The 27,393-nt window shown below is 40.2% G+C and overlaps 2 protein-coding genes across 3 annotated transcripts in view; one reads left to right on the top strand and one right to left on the bottom strand.

Moving 5' to 3' along the window:
- ube2b (ubiquitin-conjugating enzyme E2B (RAD6 homolog)) overlaps positions 1–14,780 on the top strand; it is a 30,531-nt gene extending 15,751 nt beyond the window's left edge. Inside the window, exons 3-6 of the mRNA XM_088320644.1 lie at positions 1,478–1,503; positions 4,636–4,725; positions 6,012–6,100; positions 12,533–14,780. Coding sequence (XP_088176770.1) covers positions 1,478–1,503; positions 4,636–4,725; positions 6,012–6,100; positions 12,533–12,661 — 334 coding nt within the window. The 3' untranslated portion in view covers positions 12,662–14,780. The remainder of the gene's footprint in view (positions 1–1,477; positions 1,504–4,635; positions 4,726–6,011; positions 6,101–12,532) is intronic.
- On the bottom strand, positions 14,476–26,174 carry xtbd1 (XRN2 binding domain containing 1). Of its 2 annotated transcripts, none has more exons than XM_088320645.1 (3): positions 25,652–26,174; positions 22,679–22,784; positions 14,476–15,012 (listed from the first exon to the last, which is right to left on the bottom strand). In XM_088320645.1, the coding sequence occupies exons 1-3, from the start codon at positions 25,864–25,866 to the stop codon at positions 14,968–14,970; spliced, it is 366 nt and encodes a 121-aa protein (XP_088176771.1). In that variant the 5' UTR covers positions 25,867–26,174; the 3' UTR covers positions 14,476–14,967. The 2 variants fall into 2 exon arrangements, with proteins under 2 accessions (XP_088176771.1, XP_088176772.1); XM_088320646.1 differs by lacking the exon at positions 14,476–15,012 and adding an exon at positions 17,995–18,168 and having other exon boundaries at positions 25,652–26,171.
- Positions 26,175–27,393: the final 1,219 nt, after the last annotated feature.

Genomic DNA, 27,393 nt, shown 5'->3' with positions numbered 1-27,393 from the left:
CAAAGAGCAGGCTGTTCACAGAGTGCAGTTTCAAAGCATATCCACAAAAGTCTGTTGGAAGGGAAAAATGTGGCCGGAAACGCTGCACAACCAAGAGAGATGACCGCAGCCTTAACAAAATTGTGAAGAAGAGCCGCTTCCAGAATTTGGGGGAGCTTCAAAGACAGTGGGGTGAAGCTGGAGTCCAGGTATCAAAAGCCACAGTTCACAGACGTGTCCGGGAAATGGGCTACAATAGCCGTATTCCCATGGTCAAGCCACTTCTGAACTCAAGACAACGGAAGAAGCGTCTGACTTGGGCTATTGAGAAGAAGCACTGGACAGTTGCAGAGTGGTCCAAAGTCCTCTTTTCAGACGAAAGCAAATTTTGCATTTCATTTGGAAGTCAAGGCGCCAGAGTCTGGAGAAAGGCTGGAGAGGAGCAAAATCCAAGTTGCTTGAAATCCAGTGTGAAGTTCCTACAGTCAGCAATGGTTTGGGGAGCCATGTCAGCTGCTGGTGTTGGTCCACTGTGTTTCATCAAGTCCAGAGTAAATGCAACTGTGTACCAAGAGATTTTAGAGCACTACATGCTTCCATCTGCTGAAAAGCTCTATGGAGATGAGGATTTCATTTTCCAGCATGATCTGGCACCTGCCCACAGTGCCAAAACCACCAGTAACTGGTGCACTGACCATGGCATCACTGTCCTTGATTGGCCTGCTAATTCCCCTGACCTTAACCCCATCGAGAATTTGTGGGGTATAGTTAAGAAGAAGATGAAAGACACCAGACCTACAAATGCAAATGAGCTGAAGGCCGCTATCGAAGCATCCTGGGCATCAATAACACCTCAGCAATGCCACAGGCTGATTGCCTCCATGCCACGCCGGATTGATGCAGTAATCCGTGCAAAAGGATTCCCAACCAAGTACTGAGTGCATCAATGGACATTTTCAAATGTTTGATTTAGTTTTGCTGTTATAAAATTATTTTTTTACTTGGTCTGAGGAAGTATTCTAATATTTTGAGATAGGATTTTTGAGTTTTTCAGCTGTAAGCCAAAATCAGCAATATTCAAATAATAAAAGGCTTGAAATAGTTCAGTTGGTGTGTAATGAATCCAGAATGTATGACATTTTTGTTTTTTTAATTGCATTACAGAAAATAAAGAACTTTATCACAATATTCTAATTTTCTGAGACAGTCCTGTAATACAAATACAACACCAGAATTCCTTATTCCGTCAACCACAGCAAGTTGTCTTGGTCCTCAGGCAGACCTAGGCCCTCACACTGCCACCATCATCCTCTGTTTAGCATCATGTTCTTCATGTCAAATGCTGTGTAACAGGCTGCACATCTTTCAAAAAGTTACATTTTTGACTCCGAAGTCCACAGAATGTTTCTCCAAAAGTGTTGAGGATAATCAAGGTGCTTTTTTGGCAAATGTAAGACGAACACTGTTGATGACACCGACTCATTTGTTGTCTTTACAGGCCTGTTGGCACGCCATTTGAAGATGGTGAGTTTCTCAAACTTTGCCTTTTTTTTACAAATGGTTGTAAACCCCCCCAAAAAAATGTCCCATAATTTCTTGACCATAAGGCATAAATAATAGTCACATATTTTCTTCAAATTGTGTCGTGTGCCCTATCATCATGCTGTACTGAGTGTACTCCCTATCGTGCTCTGCGCCCTAATGTGCTGTGTGCCCTATCATGCTGGTGGCCTGTGTGTGATTTAAAGCTGAGGACACCATAGGGCTGCTTAAGGGTTAAGTGGGAGTCATTGCTATAGGGTGAGGTGTGGGTGTGTGTGTTTATCAGCCTAGGTTAACACTGCAGTGCTTAATGCTCAAGTCTGATTTTTTGGTGAAATCCGATGTTTTTGTGAGATTGTTCACATTTCCATCTAATTGTGACTTGTATATGATCACCTGTGACTTCGATAGAAAGATAGATAGATAGATAGATACTTTATGTCGCGTATGTGAAGGCTACCATGTACCGCTTGTGCAGAAAAGGACACGTGATGTCACACGCAATGCATCCATTTTTAGCAATTTGAAACTGATAACCCTAGTGGAGGCTGAACAGAGTTGTCCATCCAAATATGAATTAAATAAAAAACCTCCATTGAATGCTTTCCGTGTTTTCGTGGTGTGTTGATTTCAACGCTATGCGGAAGAAAATGAAAACTGAGCAGCCGCCATAGAATTGAAGATTAATAAACCGAAGGTTCACTAGTTGGAGGAAGCTTCAACTAATTTTTCATCCGTGAGACTTTGTAATCAATAATTACCATATTTTCCGCACTATAGGGCGCACCGGGTTATAGGGCGCACCCCCAAAAAATAGTTTTTGGTCCTATATCTTCCATAGATAAGGCGCACCGGATTATAAGGAGCTACAATGGGAACGTCGACAAAACAGTCAGATGATTCAGTCAAACTGATTACCCCCTTAACATTCCCAAAGCTTGCAAAGAAGCAAATACGTGTCGTAGACACGTGCGGATGCGGTGTCCGTACGATGTCACTCAAATGCATCATTTCAAATATCATTCGGAAGGTTAGTCTTGGGATTCAAGAAATGCCAAACGTTTCTATTTTCTTTTTCGCTCGCAACTTTACTGTGCATATGACAATAAACACTTGGAATTGAGTTTAATTCACGCAACTCATCACAGCAACATCAAGATCGTTCTAAAACAAGATACTGGGAAAATATAAAGCCGCATAGCTCACCTAAGTTCTCACGTTCAATAATGATACGCAATCATTGTCTTCTTATAACCGTGAGTGAAGTAAATCCAGGAGAGTAATATATTTACAAATACAGACCAGTTGAGGGTGTCCCCTGCCCACTGCCCGGAGATGGCTGGGATGGGCTCCAGCCCCCCGCGACCCTAATGAGGATAAGCGGTACGGCTAATGAGATGAGATGAGACTAATGAAACATGTTTCTTTATGGCGTACTTTAGCAAGCTTTCTAAGCTTGCTACGCCATTGCTAAACTCGGCCAATTGCGGGGTCTGTTTTGGCCATCTAGCTAATCCGAGGCTCCGAAAAACTTCAGCCAATAGCGATCGATATAACGGATGATTGACACATCTTTTTCGGCCAATTGCAGGGTTTGTTTTGGCCCTCTAGCGTATCCAAGGCTCCGAATAACTTCAGCCAATAGCGATCGATTCAACGGATGATTGACACATCTTTTTCGGCCAATTGCAGGGTTTGTTTCGGCCCTCTAGCCTATCCGAGGCTCCGAATAACTTTAGCCAATAGTGATAGATTCAAATGATGATTGACACATTGGTTAGCCAATGAAACACCGGTATATAAATCCCAGCATACACCGCGGACTACTCCACGTTCGGGGGGAAATCGAGTCGGCGGCTGTTGCGTAAGTTGCAAGACCTTGCGATTTAATGTTGAGCCATATATAAGGCGCACTGTATTATAAGGTGCATGGTCAGCTTTTGAAAAAAATTAAGACTTTTAGGTGCGCCTTGTAGTGCGGAAAATACGGTATATAAACCACAACCAAATCCATTTTTTCTTCCACTGTATTCTTAAATAAGCATACTTGTATGCCCGTCTGTGTTGTTGTAAGGCGGACGCTGGCAGAGGGGACCCGCACTCAATACTGAGGTGCGCCCTATGTATGTGTTAAATCTAGCGGCTGCAACAACAAATAGATAATAACTAATTTCCTTGATGGTAAATGGTCTGCATTTATACAGCGCTTTTCAAGTCAATGAAGACCTCCCAAAGCGCTTTACAATGTGCTTTACACTTACTCATTTACACACACTCACACACCAATAGGGAGTCAGCCATGCAAAGCACCTACCTGCTTATTGGGGGCATCCATCATGTTGCGTGATTTATGAGCTAGAGTTGTAGGGTTGTCGTACCAAATTGGTCCGGCAGAGGACGTTTTTATAAAATTATTTTACATTATTAAAATTATTTTTTGTTGAAAAATGTCTCATTACAAAACAAACAAACACTACAAAGTTAAGAATTCTTAAGCATTTTATATATTATTTGTATATTATTATATATTATTTGTACATTAGGAATTTATCAAATTCAAAGATTTTCGACCCAAAAAACAAATTTGCTGATATTTTGAAAAGTGAGTTTACATTTTTGATATTTTTTGTTGGATAAGATCTTGCTTCACATAAAATTTCATTTTTTGCTCTTTTTTAAATTCTTTTTATAAATCTAATCTATTATGATCTTTAGAAAAGGTGTTCGGAAAAGATTAGCTTATACATTTGCAGGTACAGAGTACATTTGTATGTATATTTATGAGGTTAGTTGACACTTTTTGGTTTTGTTTTGTATTTTATAATATTCTGTTTTGTGCCCTATTTTTCTATCCGCCTCAAAGTCAATATTTGAATATAGGAAGCAATTTAAAATGTTTTTAAAATCGGATTCATATTTTTTAAAAATTAAAGTCCTGTCAGTCACGTAGCCTCCAAATGCTTTCTTGGTTGCCACAATAGTAGTTGCAGCCCTAATTAAATACAGAAATAGAATTAGCTTCATAGACTGCTCCTTTAAACATGGTGGGCCATATGCTCACGAAATTACGGTATGTATTGGGAAGACACATTCAATGTTTTTGTGTGCCTGCAGGAACGTTTAAGCTTCTGATTGAGTTTTCAGAAGAGTACCCCAACAAGCCTCCTACGGTTCGCTTTGTATCCAGAATGTTTCACCCCAATGGTAAAGTCGACACAACACATCAACATTAGTAATTAATAATGTCAAAAATAATGTGGAAAGAATGATAAATGATTTTTGAAGAATATCTTCTTGCGGGGGTCATATGGCTTCTCTTCAAAGATGACCATTTTTTAAAGACTGCTGAAATTACACCTTTTCCATTTCTAAAAGTAATTACACTTTTGTGATACCCAATCTGGGAAAATAGTTGTGTTCAATTTATTTAATGCTTGCAGCATCTTGTGGCTCATTTGCATATGCAGTTTAAGCTGAATAAGAAAGGTTTATGCTTTTTTTTTTTTTTTTTTTTTCAAATCAAGAACGTTCCCACAATAACATAATTTTCTATAGTGAGGCTCCTATCTTAAATCAATATTTGTTGTATTGTTACGGCCATAGGTTAAATGTTAAATGTGGAGAAAAAGTTGTGATGTATTTTTTTCCAAAACGGTTTTCTTACTATGGCTTTATCCCCTAATAAAACTAAGACTAATTAATGTATTTTTTTTCTGAATGTTTGAAGATTTGAAGAACAATTTTTTCCTCAAAGCACTTTTCTTAAAACAAATATAGACCATGCCATAAGTGAAAAAACTACGGCCCGCAGGCCGGGTCACATAATGCAGCTTTCATCCGGCCTGCCAAACGAAAATGCTCAAAATATATTGACAAATATATTATATATATATATATATATATATATATATATATATATATATACCAACTGAAGTACTACTAAAAAAAAAAAAATTTGTGCCAACTTTGTCCCTATTGTCCCCCAAAAATTAAACGACTACAAAAATAGTACAGATATACTACAAAATTTATATTCTGAATATAGTACAAAAGATAAAACTGCGGAAGTACTGCAAAAATACTACAGAAGTTAAATTATAGTAATACTAAAAAAATTCTAAAATGCTGCTAAAATCTGACTGCAGAAATACGAATCACAACTACAGTAATACTACAAAAATAAATATAAAATGCTGTGCTTCATACAGGGACCCAATATATTACTTTACTCTTATTGTCAGCCTTTTAAAACCAATTTGATGAAACTAATGTAGATTTCTGCATGTATATTTAATCATATCAACCAAATGCGGCCCATTACTCCAAATAGTTGCCCAACCCTTGGTCTATGCCTTGTTTTGAATAGGAAAAATAGAAGTATATTTTGGTTAAATGTAAAACTTGCAAAACTCAAGATTCTAGAGTCTTCTTTTATCCAAATTGTTGTACTTTCTGTATTGTAAAAATTACAAGTGTGTTTGTGGCTTCAGTGTACGCAGATGGCAGCATATGTTTAGACATCCTCCAGAACCGCTGGAGCCCCACTTACGACGTTTCGTCTATACTCACATCCATCCAGGTAAGTTCTGTCCTCCATCACGCTTGAATGAAAATGTAAAGTGCACTTGTATTTTTATCCAAATCTGTATAAAATTGGGTTCCGCTTTTTCACAGCTAAAACTTTGAGGTTGGACGTAACAGGAATCGACCCAGGTTGTGGCAGTGTTGGCGACAAATCCTAACCACTGGCCAACCAGTGGTAAAGATGATACAAACAGGCATTAGCTTTGATTTCATTACTGTATTTTTATTTTTATTTATGGTACCAAAAACAAATTATGTTGTGCATTATACATGTTACAATGACAATGAAATGAAATGATCTGCATTTATAAAGCGCTTTTCAAGTCAATTACTTCCCAAAGCGCTTTACAATGTGCTCCACATTTCCCAATAGTGGCCTTGCAGCCATGTAAGGCGCGGACCTGCTTATTGGGGGGTATTAGGCGTTCAGTGTCCTACCCAAGGACACTTGGACATGTAACACGGACGAGCCGGGATTCGAACTGGGATCCCTTGATCCCAAGACAAGCGCTCTACCTCCTGTGCTACTGCTGCCCCGACAATGAATTATATTAGATTCTTCTATTCTATTAAAAGCATTATAAGTGACAAATGTTTTTAAATATGTGCGTCAATGATTAAAATCGTTTGAAGAGGTAAATTATGGACACAGTAGCAACATAAAATTTACAATATATTTTTTATTGTCTTTCAAAGTCTGATTCATCATCAGCTAATTTTTTTGTGTCTATATTTCTCTGGACAACTTTTTCTGTTATGATATGAAATCAAATGCCTTTTTATGTTTCGTCAATACCACTGGTGGCCTAGTTGTTAGAATTCAACTCTCACACTGCGGCCTGGGTTCGATTCCCATTGCATTTAATGTTTTGAGATTGTGGTCAGTGATATTTTTCGACTGGTCGATCATTGCACAAATACGGTAAAACCAGGTGTGTAACGCACACCTGTATGGAGCTAATTTTTTTAGGTTAAAAAAAAAGCACAGTACAGACGCTGCCCTACTTATGAACGAGACGATTGTTGGTAAGTTGAATTTGTTCGTAAGTTGCTTCATTGCTTTATTTTGTATGTTTGAGGTTTATATAAGTATGTTTGAGGCTTGTATAAGTAGCCTGTATTGTTTTGGACTTATAGGCTCTATAAAGATGAATAAAGTTAAGTTTAACTTACTTTTGGAAGATGACCTTCAACAGTTAGGCGACGTCCTCCTCCGTGGTAAAAAGTGGCCGACAAAAAAGCGATGCAACCATTTTCTCAACCGCATCAAGCTTTCTTATTCCACTTTTATTTCAAATTAAATGACTTGCCTCTTCTTTACACCAAACATATTGAATGGATACACGAGATATTAAACAATAAAAATGTCAAAAGTTTTTAGCTAACTGAAGATACAGTATAAAATGTTTACACACAAACTAGGAAGAGGAAGCGGATCTTTTTTCTTCGGAGTGGATGCTGGGTGACCTCTCACAGAGCTACCACACGCCGGTAGTGGCAGAAAGAAGCACTACAGTAATGTCCTGTACTCCGAAAAAGGTGCACACAATACAAAATCTAACTTACAGCAATGTCCGGATATTTTTCGACATCCCAAATTTTTTTCTTATCTACCATTTTTCGTAAGTCGAATCGTTCTAAATAGGGGAGCGTCTGTATACATGACTTATTACAGTAATTTTTTTGTGTGTATTAGTGGCTATTCTATCACTTTGTCATGTGGGCAAGGGGATGCAAGAGCTTAAGGTCTGTCGCATGGCTCTGCTTGTGTACAGGTTGTTGTGATTATACGGGCCTCTGAATTTTAGTCAGTAAAGCATTTTGAATTTTGTTTTGAGAATGTTTTTGTTGTACTCTTGCGCATACAGTACGTCGGTGACAAATTAATGTATATTGACTATTGTGCTAAGATTGACAGCTGTGGACACTGTACGCAAATCAGTGTCTTAACATTTTCAGTGCCAGACATTTCTCTCAAATTAAAGTGCCAGAGCCAGCCAGTTTTCCCATTTTGACTCATTTTTGAAGGCCAACAGAAAATTTAACTCAGTAGCGATATAGGCAGAGTATGTTTCTAGTTTTTACTATTGTGCAAGTTAACAGCAGTTGTACAGTTGAACATTGTTTTTTGAAAATACTTGTGTCCAAGAAAACCTAAAAAAAAAAACCTTTGATGAAAGGATGCATTTCGAGCAGAATTTCACTTCCTTCCTTTTTTAATGAAAGAAAAGCTTTGAACCGTTGACAGTCTGTACTTATATCTTTGCTTCACACTGCGCGTACTTTGTATATGGGCCGGCACCTACACATTGCCATGCGGTGTTATACCGTGGATAGAGAAACAAAAATAGGCACTAAGTGTGTTTACATAGCACCAAACCCTTTAGAATATAGTAGTACATCTACTTACGAATTAAATACATTGTGGGAGATGCTCCGTAACCTGAAAACTTAGTAAGTAGAGACCCATTTTGAATGTAAATGCGCTAATCTGTTTCAAGCCTCGCAAATGTACTGTCGAATATTTTTTTAATAAATCATAAAAGAGCATCATAACATGATACAATACATGTTAGAATTAGATTACTGCAGAGTAACCATAAAACAAGAAGCACATACCATTAAAACAGAGAATAATGGATATGATGAAACTATTAATTTAGCTTTTTGGCTCGCGTTTCTTGAAATACTGTTTCAATGATGTCTGCTTTTGAAAAGTCCGTCGATAATATCGCTAAAATGTTTTTTATTTGGGCCGATTGAATGATAGCTGCATCCTCCGCCCCAACATCTTGCCGGAACCCCCCCTTCTCGTCGTCTCTGAACTGTGGTGGTGACACTAAGAGCATCCTGCAGTACACACAGCCTGTTTACGTTTGGGAAACAGCGGGAGTGCGTACTGTACTGCGTATTGACTTTGTATCCTGAAACAGCTTTGTAACTAGAGGTAATAATCATAACCTCAAACTTCGTATGTAGAGACATCCATAAGTGGTGGTCTTACTGAAGATATATATATACATAGACATACAAAACATGTAAAATTTACGTTATGGCATTCAGGAACAGTGCTTCTGAAAATGCATTTATACGTTATGGCACTGAATGTATTAATTGTGGCACAACATGTTACTTTTATGTTCTAGACATTTCCCTGCAGATTTTTATTTTAATAGTGTAAGAAATTGATGTAAATGGGTTAATTTTTATGGCCGTTTTAGCCTGTGGATTAAAATTCGGTGCAGCTTGTTCTAAAACAAATTTGAGTTCTTATATTTACACGTGCATCTTTTAATCACCCCAGGAATTTTCTGTACTTTTACGAGCATAGGGTCCACCATCTTGAAAAGCGCTGTCTCCGTAGCTAGTTCTATTTTTTTCCTGACTGTTGTTTGTGCTTATGCACCAAATAGCAGTTTAGAGTACCCACCCTTCTTGGAGTCCTTGGAGGGTGTGCTTGAGCGCGCGCCCCCATGGGACTCCCTTGTACTGCTGGGAGACAAGCACTCACGTGGGCAATGACAGTAAGACCTGGAGGAGTGTGATTGGGAAGAATGGCCCCCTTGCCTAAACCTGAGTGGTATCGTTATTGGACTTACGTGTCTGTCATGGTTTGACATAAGAGTGTCCATATGTGCACTTGGCACCAAGACACCCAAGGCAGTAGTTTAATGATCAACTTTGTAGTCATTTCATCGGACCTGCAGCCGCATGTTCTGGACACTTGGGTGAAGAGAGGGGCGTAGCTGTCAACTGATCACCACCTGGTGGTGAGTTGGCTTTGTTTGTGGGGGAAGATGCCAGTCCAACCTGGCAGACCCGTTTGGAACGGCTAGCAGAATCTCCTGTCAGAAGGAGTTTCCATTCACACCTCTGGCAGAACTTTGACTATGTCCCGAGGGAGGCAGCGGACATTAAATCTGAGTGGACCATGTTCTGTGCCTCCATCGTCGAGGTGGCTGATCGGAGCGGTGGCCGTAAGGTAGTTGGTGCCTGCCGTGGAGGCAACCCTCACACCCGTTGGTGGTCACCCGCGGTGAGGGATGCCGTCTAGCTGAAGGAGTTTTATTGAGTCTTCCTGGCCTGTTAGACTCTGGAAGCAGCTGGCAGGTATCGGCTGGCCAAGCGGAATGCGGCTTCGGCGGTTGCCGAGGCAAAAACTTGGGCATGACACGCTTCTGCAACATCACGTGGACATCGGGGACAGTGCCTCTGGACTGGCAGACTGGGGTAGTGGTTCCCCTTTTCAAGAAGGGGGACTGGAGAGTGTTTTCCTACTAAAGGGGAATCACACTTCTCGCCCCCCCCCCCCCCCCCCCCCCCAGGTAACGTCTATACAGGGCTACTGGAGAAGAGGGTCCGCCAGGAAGTCGAATTTCGGATTCAAGAGGAGCAGTGTGGTTTTGGTCGTGGCTGTGGAACACTGGACCAGCTCTACACCCTCTGCAGGGTCCATGAGGGTGCATGGGAGTTTGCCTATCTGGTCTACATGTGATTTGTGGACTTGGAGAAGGCATTCGACCATCTCCATCAGGAGGCGCTGTGGGGGGTGCTTCGGGAGTATGGGGTACTGCACAGTCTTATTTAGACTGTGCGGTCCCTGTATGCCCGGTGCCAGATTCTGGGCTGCATTGCCGGCAGTAAGTCGGATTCGTTCACGGTGAGGGTTGGACACCGGCCAGGGGTGCCCTCGGTCACCAATTCTGTTCATAACTTTTATGGACAGAATTTCTAGGTGCCGCCTTGGTGGGGACGGAATCCCGTTTGGGGGGACCTTAGCATTGCATCACTGCTTTTTGGAGATGATGTGGCGCTGTTGGCTTCTTCGGGCCCTGATCCTAGGCTCTCTCTGAACCAATGCGCAGTCGAGTATGAGGATCAGCACTTCTAAGTCCGAGACCATGTTACTCAGCCAAAAAACGGTGGCATGCTCCCTCCAGGTTGGGGATGAGATCTTGCCCCAAGTAGTGGAGTTCAAGTCTCTTGGGGTCTTGTTCATGAGTGAGGGTAGGATGGAACGAGAGATCGACAGACGGGTCGGTCCAGCGTCTGCAGTCATTCTGACCCTATATCGGTCTGTCGTGGTGAAGTGGGAGCTGAGCTGAAAAGCAAAGCTCTCGATCTACCTGTCTATCTACGTTCCTACCCTCACCTATAATCATGAACTATGGGTTATGGCCGACAGAACATGATCCTGGACACAAGTGGCTGAAATGAGTTCCTTCGCAGGGTGGCTGGGCTCTCTATAGGTAGAGTGTGAAGCACTGTCATCTGGGAGAGACTATTTAAAGCCACTGCTCCTCCGTATTGAGAGGAGCCAGTTGAGGTGGCTTGGGCATTTGATAAGGATGCCTCCTGGACGCGTCCTTTGGGAGGTGTTCCGGGCATGTCCCACTGGCAGCAGGCCCCGGGGATGACCCGGGACACGCTGGAGAAAATGTCTCTAGGCTGGACTCGGAACGCCTTCGGATCCCATCGAATGAGCTGGAAGAAGTGGCTGGGGATAAGGATGTTTGGACTTCCCTGTTAAGGCTGCTGCCTCCACGACCAGACACTGGATCAGCTGAAGACGTTGGATGGATGAACATACAGATTTATAAAAAGAGCTGATGCAAAACAGAGTTTGATACTTGCATTTTTACAGGGAATCCATATAAAGCAAAACCTTTAAAATTCCTGTTCTCTTCTTCTGACCAGAACAGTTACTACATTTTCATTAAAAGTTTACTTTCATAGTCACTTTCCTAAAGCTTGAATAACAGTCCCGGCAGACAGGTTAGCCCAAGCGTCGAAAATTCATTATTTTCATTATAATCCGCTGGAAGTTTCTGCTCCACCCTAATACTGGCCCGGGTGGAAAAATATCACTGATTAATGAAACGAAAGCACCAAAACGATAACAATAACTTTCATATAGCTAGATACGTTACGGCGTCAGCATGCACGAGTACTTCCGCAAACAACAGACGTATTGCGTGTGACATCATGTGTCCTCTTCTGCACAACCAGACAGGAGATGCATAGAAGTCACAGGAGGTCACATACAAGTCACATTTAGTTGGAAATATGAACCATCTCACAAAGAAGACAAGAGAATCAGGTCAACATCAATCATAGCAATCAAATATAAGTGTGTTTCAAGATTTAAACAAACCCTCTGAGGTTGTTCATCAAATCAATTCACCCCAAAATATTGTTAGTCTATGACTTGGCCAAGGCTTACAACTGTGACCTACCAGTCTCTTGGCAGGTGCTTAAACCCACCGAGTTGGTTTACGTCTGCCGCTCTACATCACACACTGGGCACCATATGATAGGGCGCACTGCACAATCTGAAAAAAATCAGACTTTTATGTGTGCCATATGGTCAGGGAAAATGCGGTACATGTTATCTAAATCTGTTGATGTTTTTGTTTCCATTCTCAAGTCATTGCTGGACGAGCCCAACCCCAACAGCCCGGCAAATAGCCAGGCAGCGCAACTCTACCAGGAGAACAAGCGAGAGTACGAGAAACGAGTGACGGCCATTGTGGAGCAAAGCTGGGTGGATGTTTGAAATCCACAAACCCCCAAAATTTTGCTTCCTCCCACTCCCGCGTCCATATTTTACCTCGTACGTCTGGAAATGCGCATAACACATGAACTCAACAAAGTGCCACCGTGCAAAAAAAGACAACGGGCGTTAAATCACAGATGGGAGTGAAGCGATATCATGTTTTTCTTTTTAGCTGACTTTTTTTATTGCATGTTGTGAAATAAGTTATTGCTAACAAAACTTGTAATATATCTTTTGTTTTTGTTTAGATTTGGGGTTGCTGTTGAGAATGATGCTGCTTTTTTTTTTTTTTTTTTAAATGGCTGTTAAATGACCAAAATCTGTTCTTCCCCAAGTAATTGAAATGGAATATATTTTAAGAACAATCTTACTTTCCTTGATACTTTGTTTTTCCATTCCCGGGTTGAAGCAGCACCTCAAATGACAAAACGTGTGCAATGTTTGTCTTCTAGAGGGAAGATATTTTACAAAAAGACAAAGGTGGTCACTCTCTGTATCCAAATGACTGAGAGATAAAAAGTATAACATGGCATCTTATACAGTGAAGAAAATAAGTATTTGAACACCCTGCTATTTCTACAACTAAGAAATCATGGAGAGGTCAGAATTTTTCATTGTAGGTGCATGTCCACTGTGAGAGAGATAAACTAAAAAGATCTCAATGCATGTTTTTTTAACAATTTATTTGTGTGATATAGCAGCAAATAAGTATTTGAACACCTGTGTATCATGTAGAATTCTGACCCTAGAAAACCTGTTACTCCGCTAATTAGATGTCCACCTGCACACCATGTATCATCCTGAATCAGACTCACCTATTTGAGGTTGTTAGCTGCATAAACACACCTGTCCACCCCAAACAATAAGTAAGTGTTCATCTTGTAACATGATCAAAGACCTGTCCAAAGACACCAGAGACAAAATTGTACACCTCCACAAGGCTGGAAAGGGCTACGGAGCAATTGTGAAGCAGCTTGGTGAAAAAAGGTCCACTGTTGGAGCAATCATTAAAAAATTGAATAAGCTAAACATGACAGTCAATCTCAATTGGAGTGGAGACCCATGCAATATATCATGCTTGTAATATGACCTGAAAAAGCTGGAACCCGTTTCCAAGGTTACTGTAGGTAATACACAAGATGTCATGATTTAAAATCATGCATGGCACGAAAGTTGCCCCTGCTTAAACCAGCACATGTCAAGCCCCGTCTTAAGTTTGCATATGACCATTTGAATGATAAGAGTCATGGGAGATTTTTTTGTGGTCAGATGAGACCAAATAGAACTTTTTGGTGATAATTCCACTAAGCGTTTTTGGAGGAAGAAGACTCCAATCTGAAGAACACCATCCCTACTGTGAAGCATGGGGGTGGTAGCATCATGCTTTGAGGGTGTTTTTCTGCACATGGGGCAGTACAAGTGGACTGCATGAAACTGGATGACTGGGGCCCTGTATTGTGAGATTTTGGGGAACAACCTTCCCTCAGTCAGAGTATTAAAGATGGGTTGTGGCTGGGTCTTCCAACACGACAACGACCTGTACACAGCAAGGAAAACCAAGGACTGGCTCCGTAAGAAGCATATCAAGGTTCTAGAATGGCCTAGCCAGTCTCCAGGCCTGAACTCAAATCAAAAATCTTTGGAGGGTTCTCAAACTTCGTGTTTCTCAGTGACAGCCCAGAAACCTAACTGCTCTAGAAAAGATCGGTGTGGAGGAGTGGGTCAAGAACCCTCCTGCAGTGTGTACGAACCTGGTGAAAGACCACTGTAATAGCAAACAAAGGTACTTTATACAGTATTACCACTTATATTTCCAGGCGTTCAAATACTTTTTTGCAGCTATATTACACAAATAAATCATTAAAAAAAAATCAAGCATTCTCGATTTTTCTTTTTAGTTTATCATGCACCTAAGATGAAAATTTCAGACCTTTCCAAGTGGGAGACTTAGCAAAATAGGGTGTTTAACTACCTTTTTTCTTCACTGTATGTAAGGATTTGTCCCGATTAAGCAGAAGGGACATGTTACATTTGTCAAAGGAAAGTATACTTACCAATAGTTACTATAACAATATGCTGTTAAAAATAAACATAATAAAACACATTTTTAGATGTTTAATCGTTTGTGTATTTTTACGCAACACTTGATTAATGCATAGTCGAGTGGTGAAAGCTCTAGACGAGCGGTGGGCAGACCAAACACCCCCAGGCCGCGTGCAGACGTCATGCTTTTCCATCTTGCCCAACAAACAAATTGGTCTGAGTAAAATTAAAATACACATCGTACCATGGTAAAGTACTGCCAATTAAAAGATTTGTGGTGCCAACTTTGTCCTCGTACCATTGTGTGCCTAGAAAAATAACAATACAGAAATAAATTATTATTACTAGAAAATGACTCCAAAACTAATGATAAAATATATTACTTGAAAACAGAACTAATATATTTTGCTTTTATTCTGAAAAGAAAAAACACCATACTACAAAATTATAAAAAATACAAAATGAATGGGACAAAAACGGTACTATGGAAATACTTCTGTTGTAATACTTTAACACAACGATACTAGAAAAATACCAAAACAGAATTAAAATAGAAATACTAAGGTAATACTAAACAAATATCACCACAGAAATACTATAAAAGTAGATTTACAGTAATATTACAAAATTACTAAAGAAATGCTACAAGTTTTTTTTTAGCCAAGGCTAACTTTTTTTATTTAAAATTCTCCAGGCACACTGTTAGTCAAAAATAAATAAAAATTAATTAGTGGAACTACTTTCATGTCATGTATAATTTAAAATTTAAATTAATTAAAACTGTTGCACAGTGATTAAGGGCTATACAAATAAACATAACTACCTGCACGATAGATTTGAACACAATAGTACATATTTTCAAAATACAAATGGTCCATATCAAAAAAGGTTTTGTTAGTAAATTCTTGACAAAACAGTCTTAGAATAGTCCGATTGTATTCATTTAAACAAAATGTAACACAGACAAAAATTGGTATTTATGAACATTAATTTTTTTTTTGCAAACTGCTTTTTTTTAAAAAAAAAACTGGTCTCTCATGATAAAGAAATCTATCAGGGTAAACAGTTAAATACAGTGATTTCTAGACCAAAAGCTGCAACTTGTTACACAATTTCAACACTATCATTTTATGCTGTGGCAGCACACTGAATGAGTAGTTAGCGTGCTCACAGCACATTTGTGAGGTCATGGGTTCAAATCCAGCTACCAGCCTTCCTGTGCGGAATTTGTATGTTCCCCCTGTGCTTGCGTGGGTTTCCTCCGGGCACTCCAGTTTCCTCCCACATTCCAAAAACATGCACGTCAGGTTAATTGAAAGGTCCAAATTGTCCCTAGGTGGAACTAAGCGAGTGAGTTGTCGGTCTGTGTGCCCTGCCATTAGGGTGTCTCAAGCAGTCAAAGACAACTAGCACTTCTATTTTCCTTTTTGGCTTCAGTTTTATTCGGTTTTCAGTGGCACAACAGAATACAGCAACATCTAGTTGGCAAATACTACACACTGTCCCTTTAACTTTTATATTAAGGCAGAGGCGTCAAACTATCATCTGGGGCAGCAATTGACCCTCAGGATGCGAATTTTAGACTCCTGCCATCGAAGAAGTACAATGTATGGTAACATGTTTTGCAGACGAATAAAATTAGCATAAACTGACTTATCATGGAAAATGCAAAAAGAAAAGTATTTGACGCAGCACTCAAGTTAAAAGCAATCGGGATGGCCAATCGGGACAAAGTTTCTACAGGTACTTCAAATCTGTGAAAATGTCTGAATTTTGGGTGAAGTGCTTGAAAGTGCTTAAAATTCTTGCCATTTTTCACGGTTGTCTGACTGAACAGACCATGCATAATGGAATAAAATAATGAATTATGTTTAAAAATTACATCCGACACGGCAGCTGCTTTAGCAGTAGTTTGTCACGTGAAGCGCCATCACCCCCTGCATTGCATCAGACCAAGATGCTGTCATAGAGTACAGTCTGTGGTGAAGATAACAGGACATTTTCATACAAAATGAACCAAACAGCAAACACTAATGAAGTGTGGCACATAAACTCAATTTCATTTTCTATGCACCATTCAGTTGCTGGTTTTATTTCTTTGCAAGTTTACTAGTTCTTTTACCTGCGGGCAGCGCTCGTCAATGCTATGGATTGATTCACATACCAGATTCCTTCTTCTAATTGGACTGGATATTGGAATTCTGGCCTTGAAAAGTGCTCAAAAAGTTCTTAAATGTGGCCATGAAAAAGGTGTTTGAACCCTAAAAGAAGGAAACTGAGCTGCTGCAATTTAACTTGGGGTTGATGAATCAAATCGTGAGCAGTGAAAATGGCAGGACTATGAAAAAAGTTAAAAGAAGCATTTAGGGGTAAGGCTGTCGCGAATATGACAAAGTAATTTTCATATTGGCGAATAATTTTCACATTGGCGATTATTGTCTGCTTCTGTTTGCATTAATTTGAAATATACATGAAGCAAAGAAAAGAGATGATCTATGCACCTCATTTTTTACTTTGTTCAATTTTGCACTTTACTACTGAAAGGTTAAGGCAAAGACCTTGGGGCCTGTTACCTCACCTTTGCATTCTTCCTCAAAAGGTTTTAACCTTACAAACTGAAATCCTGCACTGTTGCATTTTTGATAAAAGGGACAGAACGATGGGTTAATGATTTCTTGAATCTTAAATTGCTCTTTATAAAGGTAAACAGTATACAAAGCTCAGATGATCATAATAGCATATAATGCATAGGGTAAACAAATTGACAATGTATTTGTCAATCTAGATTTTTAGTGTGACAATTAATCGTCTCCAGAAATTATGAATAGTGACAGGCCTATTCAGGTGTAACAAACGAAGGTGCTTGATATTTTACACTTTGAAAACGCTTTCTGTGTTTTTCAGCAGCAGGAACTGGCAGACTAGTCAGGATAGAAGGAAAAATGAATGCAGCAATATATAGAGATATCCTGGATGAAAACCTGCTCCAGAGCGCTCTTGACCTCAGGCTGGGGCGAAGGTTCATTTTTCAGCAGGACAACGACCCAAAGCACGCAGCCAAGATCTCAAAAGATTGGCTTCAGAACCAATCCGTGAATGTCCTGGAGTGGCCCAGCCAGAGTCCAGTGCCTTTCTTTGTAGACATCTCATGTTTCAACATGGGCACATGCGGTTTACAGTCCAGAAATTATGGTAGTCTTTTTGGAGCGACCATACCAAATTGGGAAAATAATGACCCCAAATAAGATAATTTCAATGATTTAAACAAATAACAAAACAAGACTCCTGAATTATGTTCCATATGGTTTATGTAAAAGTTATAAAAATGAGAATATCAATGACATTGAACAACAGTGTGCTAGAATCATGCATTATTTCACATTTAAAACAGCTTTTATTTATAAAAGTCACATAAGCACGTCCTGCTTGTTGGTGACAGCAAATAGAGGATGATATCACCGGCCCTGTAACCACAAACTTGGGTCAGAACATCTTCTGCAAAACATGTAATGAGTAATCCGTATCAAAGTTTACTTTTCCACGTTCCGATATTTGGCGGATTTTCATCATGCAAGGTGTTCTGTACTCTGATTGGCCTAACAGTCGACCTGCTTCTTTTCTGCCTGTGTCCATACTAAGAATAGACTGATGAGTTTTCAGGGCTGAGGAGGCCGATAAAAGATATAATATTCAGTTTCGGTAAAAGCTTAAAAGTTGGCGTCAGAAATTTTTGATTTTACAGCAAATCAACTAGAATTCCAACACCACTCACACGATTTATCTTTCACTTAAACCAAAAACTAACAGCGCAGCATATCAAATTGAGCTCAGCAGAAACAAGTATATAGGTACATAAAATCTTAAATAGCTTCCTGATTTTTTACAATACATTAATAAAAATGTTGATACAACTTAAATTAACTTTTGAAAAAAAGTGCATCAAAATTTCAACAGAGCTCGCGAATGGATAAATGCTAGAGCTAGATTAACGATCTAATATTTTTTTTTACTGTAGCGTGCTTTTATGCTCCTACTCTCAATCACAAATACGTAAGCTTGTTTGACCAAGAAATGTTATAAGACCTAATATCAGTCTCCACCTGATTGGGCTTGCCTATAACAAGTACACTTTTTACGCAATTTCTTAACCACACACACGCTTTTCTACCAGACTTTTTAAAATCTCAATTTTATCAGCGGTCTTCATTCCACAAGCATGTCAGGACTCAGGAGTTAGCAGAGCTGCTGCTGTTTACTCAGCTCTAATGTTATTCTCCCTGCTTTAGTGGCTCCGCCTGCAGTCAGTTATCCAATCAGTACGCATGGTGGGGGTAGTGTCCGAGACAGAGTATGGCAAGAGGGGGAGAACCAGGTTTGGCTGCAATTGGTTTAAACAATCGTCCTGTCAAATAAATAAAAATGCTGATATCTGTAAAATTCCCAAATATTGGTGCCGATATCCGGCCTGCCTGATAATTGGTTGACCTCCAGTCCATACGCACCAACGCTACCGCTTTACCCATTATCTACGACTTTTCTCCCCTTAAAAACGCCTAGTCGACTACAGATTAAAAAAAAAAAACACACATACATACATATACACATTATATATACATATACACATATACAACATATATATACGTGTATATATATATATATATATATATATATATATACATACACAGTGCATCCGGAAAGTATCACAGCGCTTCACTTTTTCCACATTTTGTTATGTTACAGCCTCATTCCAAATTGTATTAATTTAATCTCTTATCTCAAAATTCTACACAAAATACTCCATTATAACAATGTTTTTTTTTACTTTTTTGAATTTATTAAAAATAGAAAACTAAGAAATCACATTTACATAAGTATTCATAGCCTTTGCCATGAAGCTCAAACTTGAGCTCAGGTGCATCTTTTTTCCACTGATCATCCTTGAGATCTTTCTACAGCTTAATTGGAGTCCACCTGCAGTAAATTCAGTTGATTGGACATGATTTGGAAAGGCAAATACCTGTCTATATAAGGTCCCACAGTTGAGTGTGCATGTCAGAGCACAAACACCAAGCATGAAGTCAAATGAACTGTCTGTAGACCTGCGAGACAGGATTGTCTTGAGGCACAAATCTGGGGAAGGATACAGAAAAAATTCTGCTGCTTTGAAGGTCCCAATGAGCACAGTGGCCTCCATTATTCGTAAATGGAAGACATTTGGAACCACCAGGACTCTTCCTAGAGCTGGCCGGCCTTCTAAACTGAGCAATCGGGAAAGAAGGGCCTTAGTCAGGGAGGTGACCAAGAACCCGATGGTCACTCTGTCAGAGCTCCAGCGTTCCTCTGTGGAGAGAGGAGAGCCTTCCAGAAGGACAACCATCTCTGCAGCAATCCACCAATCAGGCCTGTATGGTAGAGTGGCCAGACGAAAGCCACTCCTTAGTAAAAGGAACATGGAAGTCCGTCTGGAATTTGCCAAAAAGAACCAGAATGACTCTCAGACCATGAGAAACAAAATTCTCTGGTCTGATGAGACAAAGATTGAACTCTTTGGTGTGAATGCCAGGCGCCATGTTTGGAGGAAACCAGGCACCGCTCATCACCAGGCCAATACCATCCCTACAGTGAAGCATGGTGGTGGCAGCATCATGCTGTGGGGATGTTTTTCAGCAGCAGGAACTGGCAGACTAGTCAGGATAGAAGGAAAAATGAATGCAGCAATATATAGAGATATCCTGGATGAAAACCTGCTCCAGAGCGCTCTTGACCTCAGGCTGGGGTGAAGGTTCATTTTTCAGCAGGACAACGACCCAAAGCACGCAGCCAAGATCTCAAAAGATTGGCTTCAGAACCACTCTGTAAATGTCCTGGAGTGGCCCAGCCAGAGTCCAGACTTGAATCCGATCGAACATCTCTGGAGAGATCTGAAAATGGCTGTGCACAAACGTATCCCATCCAACCTGATTGAGCTTGAGACTTATGCAAAGAAGAATGGGCAAAACTGCCTAAAGATAGGTGTGCTAAACTTGTGGGATCATATTCAAAAAGACTTGAGGCTGTATTTGATGCCAAAGGTGGATCAACAAAGTATTAAGCAAAGGCTGTGAATACTTATGTAAATGTGATTTCTTAGTTTTCTATTTTTAATAAATACAAAAAAAAAGTAAAAAAAAAAAAGTTTTTCACATTGTCATAATGGAGTATTTTGTGTAGAATTTTGAGATAAGAGATTAAATTAATACAATTTGGAATGAGGCTGTAATATAACAAAATGTGGAAAAAGTGAAGCGCTGTGAATACTTTCCGGATGCACTGTACATATACATACATACATACATACAGACACACACAAATATACACACAGCTTTTCAACTTTAAACAACAATAAACATTTGACAAGAGGCCAGTAATTTAGTCTACAGATGCTTTATTTTGAAGCCAGACTACGTCTGCGTGAATAAACCGCTCCAAAGATTGCATTAGTTTCCGTTTTGGTAAAAAAATTGCCATTTTCGGTTTTAAACAAGCACATGCTGTCTGTTAGTTTTTTGTTTAATATTCTTGACACATATTTCATGTTTAAAAAGAACGTGCAATAAAATCTACAGCTTTTTAATGTCAGAAGATGCATGTATGGTATCTGCCTGTGCGTCAATAACGTTGCGGTCCAAGTTGAACACGAAATCAGTTAACATACTTACATTACGTTCGCGCAAAATTTTTTTCAATGTGGCGTTTCTCTAATGCCATCATGTCAACACTCTGGACCCACAAAAGCATCAAAAGGCAAAGGAAGATCCTTTCTATCGCAGACAACGTTGGACTTCTCCCCATGCTAAGGGGATGGTAAAAGCATTTATACGCCACATTTTTGTTTTATCAATAACGTCCACATGATGACCACAATATATCATGTGAAGGAAAAAAAGTGGTGTGCTTCATTTCCACCCATTGTCAGAATCAATAGCCCATTAGAGCAGCAAAACTATTTTCTTATTAATCATTTGACAGTACAGAAGTTATTTGCAAATAAACGTTTGTTAAGTACAGTACCCTGACTTTTTTTTCCCCCCGAATGTTCTAGTCTGTAGTTTGGAAGTCTGTGAACCCCTTTTAGACTTCATGTGATTAGGGCTATACAAATAAACATGACTTGACTATTCACGTCAACATTTCTATGCCACATTTTTGTTTTACATACAACGCCCACATGATGGTGACAAAATATGATCTGAAGTAAAAAAAAAGTGGTGTCCTGAAATAATTTCCACCCATTTTCTGAATCAGTAGTTCAATATATAAGCAAAATATTTTTTTTCTAAAACATTATTTTACAGTAAAGTGTCTTAAAAAAGATCAAATACTTTTTTTAAAACTTCAAAATTTTCTACTTGCTGAAGCCCTCTTCTGCTTAAATCTTCTCGCAGCTTCTTTTGTTGCACGTATATGGAATTCCTACATGCAACGCGAATAAACTTCATTTTTGATGTACACATTTGTACTGTATTTGAAACAGTAATTTTACTCCTTTCACCATTTTCATCCCGAAATAATAGGAAACTGCGAGCATGCACGTGAAATCCCTCTCATCCCTCGCAACCTGTCCGCCTCCTTTCCTCCAGCATAATGCGCTCTGTGGCCGGAACACAGATGATAAACGTAAAATAAAAGCAGATGGTCACGGTGGGGAAAAAAACTAACTTTTGGAACCAAGTTGGGCGTTGTTAACACATATATAATAGAGACAATATCTAGATTTCAACTTTTCAAAGATACCTCAAACTACGCACCCCACCTCTAAAGTTCAGTACTTTTGAGTGTTTCCTTTGGTTTTCCTTGTATGATCGAGAATTTATTGAATCAATAATGGTTTTTTACTTTGCAGATTTTTTTCACAACCCCGGGTCCTTTTTGGAATACAACCTCTCAAAAACGAAGGATTACTGTATTGTTTTCAAAATGTAATTTGGGCTGTACCTGTTGCTGCTTTATAATTTCATCTCTTGTCTTGAAGATAGGCGCATTTTCTACCTCAATGCCCTGGGCCATTTCTTGGACTTTGTCGAGGAGATCCTTGCTATACCTAGAAAAAAAAAATGTGATTAATGTGTAAGGGTGCTGTTCTGTCACAAAGTACATATAACCAGTGTTCCCTCTAAGCTGCGCGCATAAGCAATTGCGCACTGCTCGCACATTCTCAGCGCACAAGAAAATCTAGCCAGCGCACAAAAATGAGGGCTCAAAATTACTAATTAAGAAGCGACTTAAGTCAAAGTTACAGTGAATGAAGGTAAAAATACACGGGTTCCCCTGACGTTGTGTCCTAAATGTGGTATTTTGAAGTAGAACGAAGTTGAGTAAAGTTAGTAGAGAACCGGCTTCTCCGGCTCGGCTCACTAAAATGAACCGGCTCTTTCGGGTCCTAAACGGCTCTTCAGGTTGTTTTTGCTTCTTTAATCCCAACATGACCAAATATTATGTAAAATTGTGCACAACATGACTTAAAAGAAGGGGGGAATAGAACAAAAAAGAAAAAAATCCCAAAATGAAAAAGTAGTGAAAAGCTTGGAAAAAAAAAGATATGTAGGGGAAAAAGTAACAAAAAAGTAAAAAAAAAAAACACTGAAAAAAAGAAAAAGTTTGTGTTGCATTCAAATAATTTCCAATTATATCAAGTGAATCTTGTTGCCAACATTGTACTTCCACCAAAAAATTTTGATTAAGTACAGTTCTGTATCTTACAACCGACTAAAGAAGCCCCCAAAAATGTTATTATGCGACAAAATATATCAGTAAATAAAAAGAAATGGATATCTTGTGAAAGAATTGTAAGAGCAAACGACGTTTGTAGGCTGTACAACCTTTGCAATAGTACACGAGTCAATTCATTCAAAAGAGAAAAATAATTTTGCATTGCCGGAAACTCAGCAAAATGTAACTTGTTGTCAAGTTTTGGACATGTTTGAAAATTAATAATCTTGCCACATTTGGGATTATGGTTGCTCACTGTTGTTTCAAGCGTTGCTCACCGACTTTGTGTGAACGCTCAGACCTGTGGAAAATTAGAGGGAAGATTGCACATAAAATCTGAAATATTGTTTTATTCAACGGAACCCAAAGGTAAAAAGAAAAAATTAACTGCACGGAAATCAAACTTTAGCGGAATTACTGTGATTTTAATACGTTTCAAAAGGCTACCTTTTTTAAATTATTATTGCATGGTACGTTTTATTACACTCTTTTTTGCCCAGTTGAGAGGCATGTTATGCATGTTCCATTTTGTTGTTTTTCCCGAATCCTTCAAATAAAATGACATTAAAATTGGATATTTGTATTTCATTCCTTTATTTTTTATCAAAGAAATGAAACAAAGTTTATTTCATTTTTATAGTAACAAAGTTAAACTTGAGGCGATATCAGAGAACAAAGTAGTCATAGGGAGCATCATTCTCCACAAGATCCATTTTGATAGTAGGCTAATGAGGCTTTTAATTTTTTGGGGGATTCAGACTATTTTTTTTGTTCAATATGACTCAACATTTTGGGTTATCAACCCCTGCCATAGTCATTTTTTTAGCAGCAAGGGGCGGAAGTATAAATCCACTGGAGCCAAGCATGAAAGATGGCCACTGACGGCTAATTAACTTCTTTCAGTACTGATCTACGTACCGATCTATGTAAATGTTAGGCGTACGCCTAAAATTTGCGAAAATATCGTATGTTCCGAACTATAAGCCACAGTTTTTTTTCATAGTTTGGGATGCTACTTATACTCCGGTGAGACATGTAAAAGTATCAAGACATTATTATATAATTGAGTTTTAAAATTGGATTACAGGTGCTGTATATGATTTCACGGTTTATATTTACAGTAAACCGCGAAAGGGCGCTCTCTGTCTTGTGTTGATTATTTCAAACTTTGCCCTGTTGTGGGGGGGAAATTTTTCTAATTAGGAAGTGAAGAGGCATATCTTGTTGAAGGAGTTGTGTACGGGTAAAAGTGACACCTAGGATGAAGATTTGATTGGATTTATTGATTGATTTGATGTGTAGATGATAGTTTGATAAGTATGTTCTTTATGCTGGAGTTATCTGCATGAGTCTAAAAATGTTACGTCGTTACATATTGGAATGTGTCTAAGAAATGCCCATATAACGTTTGTATGATTGGTTGGCTGGTTGGATCCCTTAACCACTAGGGTCGTAGGGGCACCAATTCCTGTGGTGTCTTGGGCACAGTAGACTGATACAGCCTGTAGTTCTATTATCTTTATTTTAAATGAAATGTGACTCATACTCCGTGTGCGACTTACTTGTTTTTCCTTCTAAATTATGCATTTTTTGGCTGGTGAGACTTATACACCGGAGCAACTGGAATATAAGATACCTAACCTTAAACATTACACAACATGGGCCATTTTGGGTTCCGAACTTTAGGTGGGCTGAGCACCCACAGTGTCAGGCTGGTTAAAAAAAAATTGCCTTAAGAGTAATTCAAGATCATTCAACACTGTTTAGGACTGTCACTTCTCACTTATGAACATCACATGACACTTTGATGCAACGGGCTGGCAACCAGTTCAGGGTGTCCCCTGCCTACTGCCCGAAGATGGCTGGGATGGGCTCCAGCACCCCCGCAACCTCACTGAGGATAAGCAGTGCAGATAATGGATGGATGCATTGTTCATTTATTTTATTTTACTTTTTTTTAATCTAGCGTTTTTCATCTAAAGCTTATCAGGTACTTTACTATGGAAAAGAGAGTTTTAAAATCCTATAATTTGGGGGGCACTTGGATTGAATTTGGGGGCGCTAGAGCATGACACAATAGAAATGCATCAAAAAGAAAGAGCATGTGTATGCTCCTACTGTCTTTATAAAGCTACGCTAACCAAGAACACAGTCCAATAAGGAGCCATTGTACGCGTAGTGTTAATCTCATGTAAGTACCGGCAGCCGAGGAAGACGTTGTTGGCCCACACCATTGACAAAGAAAGCAATTGGTCCATCTGTAGGCCGCCCTGAAAGTCACTCGTGTTCCGGAGAATGAATTCCCTCCTGGGCATCCAGTGCTTGTCGCTCTCCCAGTGCCCACGGAACGTCTCCACTTGGTCAGCTAAGGCACGGTTTTGACGGATAAAATCGTTCACATCTGCGGCCGACATTTTTTTAATCTCTCCGAGTTTTTCGATTCTGCCGAAGGTCCGATGCACGGTTTCCGGTTTTGGAAATCGAGACCCGGATCTCTTTCTTCTTCGGGTTTAAAGGCGGTTGGCATTTATGATTTTGGTTAATTACCGCTCCCTAATCATCACATCCTTGTCACCGTTCCACTCCCCAAATCCTGTTTAAAAAGTACCGTAAAACCTAAACAAAACTAAAAACAATCCTCCGTTGGGGTCTATAAACCGAGTCCAGCAAACCTCAGTGTAAATTCCTTAACTCCTTCTCAACCAGCCATGCCTTAATCTAACCCAGATGTTGTAACTAATTTGTATTTTGAGTCACAGCAACGTGGAGTGGTGGGCGTGAGTACTGCGTAAGGTTTTACCCACAGTATTCATTTCTAATATGAGAGTAAAGGGTGGCGTGCGTAGTTTGAGGCGTCCTTAAAAAGTTAAACGTTCAATATTTTCTTTATTAAGCTAAAAGAGCCATTTGTAGCGAGCAGAGACGGGAGTCGTAGGCGGAGTGTCAAACAAAGGTGCCAACGAAAGCTGCTTTAATGACAATTAAACTTGCAATAACAAAACAAAACAAGAGAGCAGCTCGAGCCGGCCGAATTAGGAGTCCCCCTAGGAACTCGCTAACTAAACAATGGTTCCGTGGGTGAATTATGTAAAACCCACTACACAAGCCCCCCCAGAATTCACCCATAGTCAAAGTCTCTGTGCCTGGTTGGGACGCTGACCCGGCCACTGCGGGTACAAGGAGCTGGAACAGCGGGGGGGTGAGAGCTTGTGGACTCAGTTGGAGAGCCCACAGGTGCTGGGGGCGGAGGGTCAGAGTGGGTACCCACGGGGCCGTAGGGTCGTGTCGCAGGAGGACGGCCGCGCCGTGGGGCTTGGGCCAGTTCCAATGGCTTGGACATATCCATGTGGGCAGGCTTAACCCTGTCCACGGAGACAGTCTCTGGCCTACCACCAATGTCCACGACCATGGTCTTGTCACCATGCTGCAGGACCTTAAACGGTCCATCATAAGGAGGGCGCAATGGTCCGCGGTGGGCATCGTGGCGAATGAAAACAAAACCAGCCGAGCGCAGGTTGGAGGGAACCCGTGAAACTGGCCTGCCGTGTCGCGATGTGGGGATAGGCACAAACGCTCCTGCAGTGCCCTGCAAGATGGACTTCTCCCTGAATGCAGCCCAGGGTGTCGTTGGGTCTGGGATGAAATCACCTGGCACCCGCAGCACTTGACCGTAAACCAACTCAGCTGAAGAGCACTGAAGGTCCTCTTTGGGAGCGGTCCTCAGTCCCAGCATGACCCAGGGTAGCTTATCGACCCAGTCCCCATCGGTCAGGCTGGCGCGCAGGCCGCTTTCATCGAGCGGTGGAACCGCTCGCACAACCCGTTAGCCTGGGGGTGGTAGGCAGTGGTGCGGTGAAGTTTGACTCCCAGGCTCTCGGCAACCGTGTTCCACACCTCGGAGGTGAACTGTGCGCCCCTGTCAGATGAGAGATCTGCAGGGG

Source organism: Urocampus carinirostris, chromosome 17, assembly GCF_059441175.1.
Source record: "Urocampus carinirostris isolate Australia breed hairy pipefish chromosome 17, RoL_Ucar_1.0, whole genome shotgun sequence".
Classification (NCBI taxonomy): domain Eukaryota; kingdom Metazoa; phylum Chordata; class Actinopteri; order Syngnathiformes; family Syngnathidae; genus Urocampus; species Urocampus carinirostris.
Note: the sequence above shows the minus strand (reverse complement) of the source record. Positions and strands in the feature narration are given on the sequence as shown.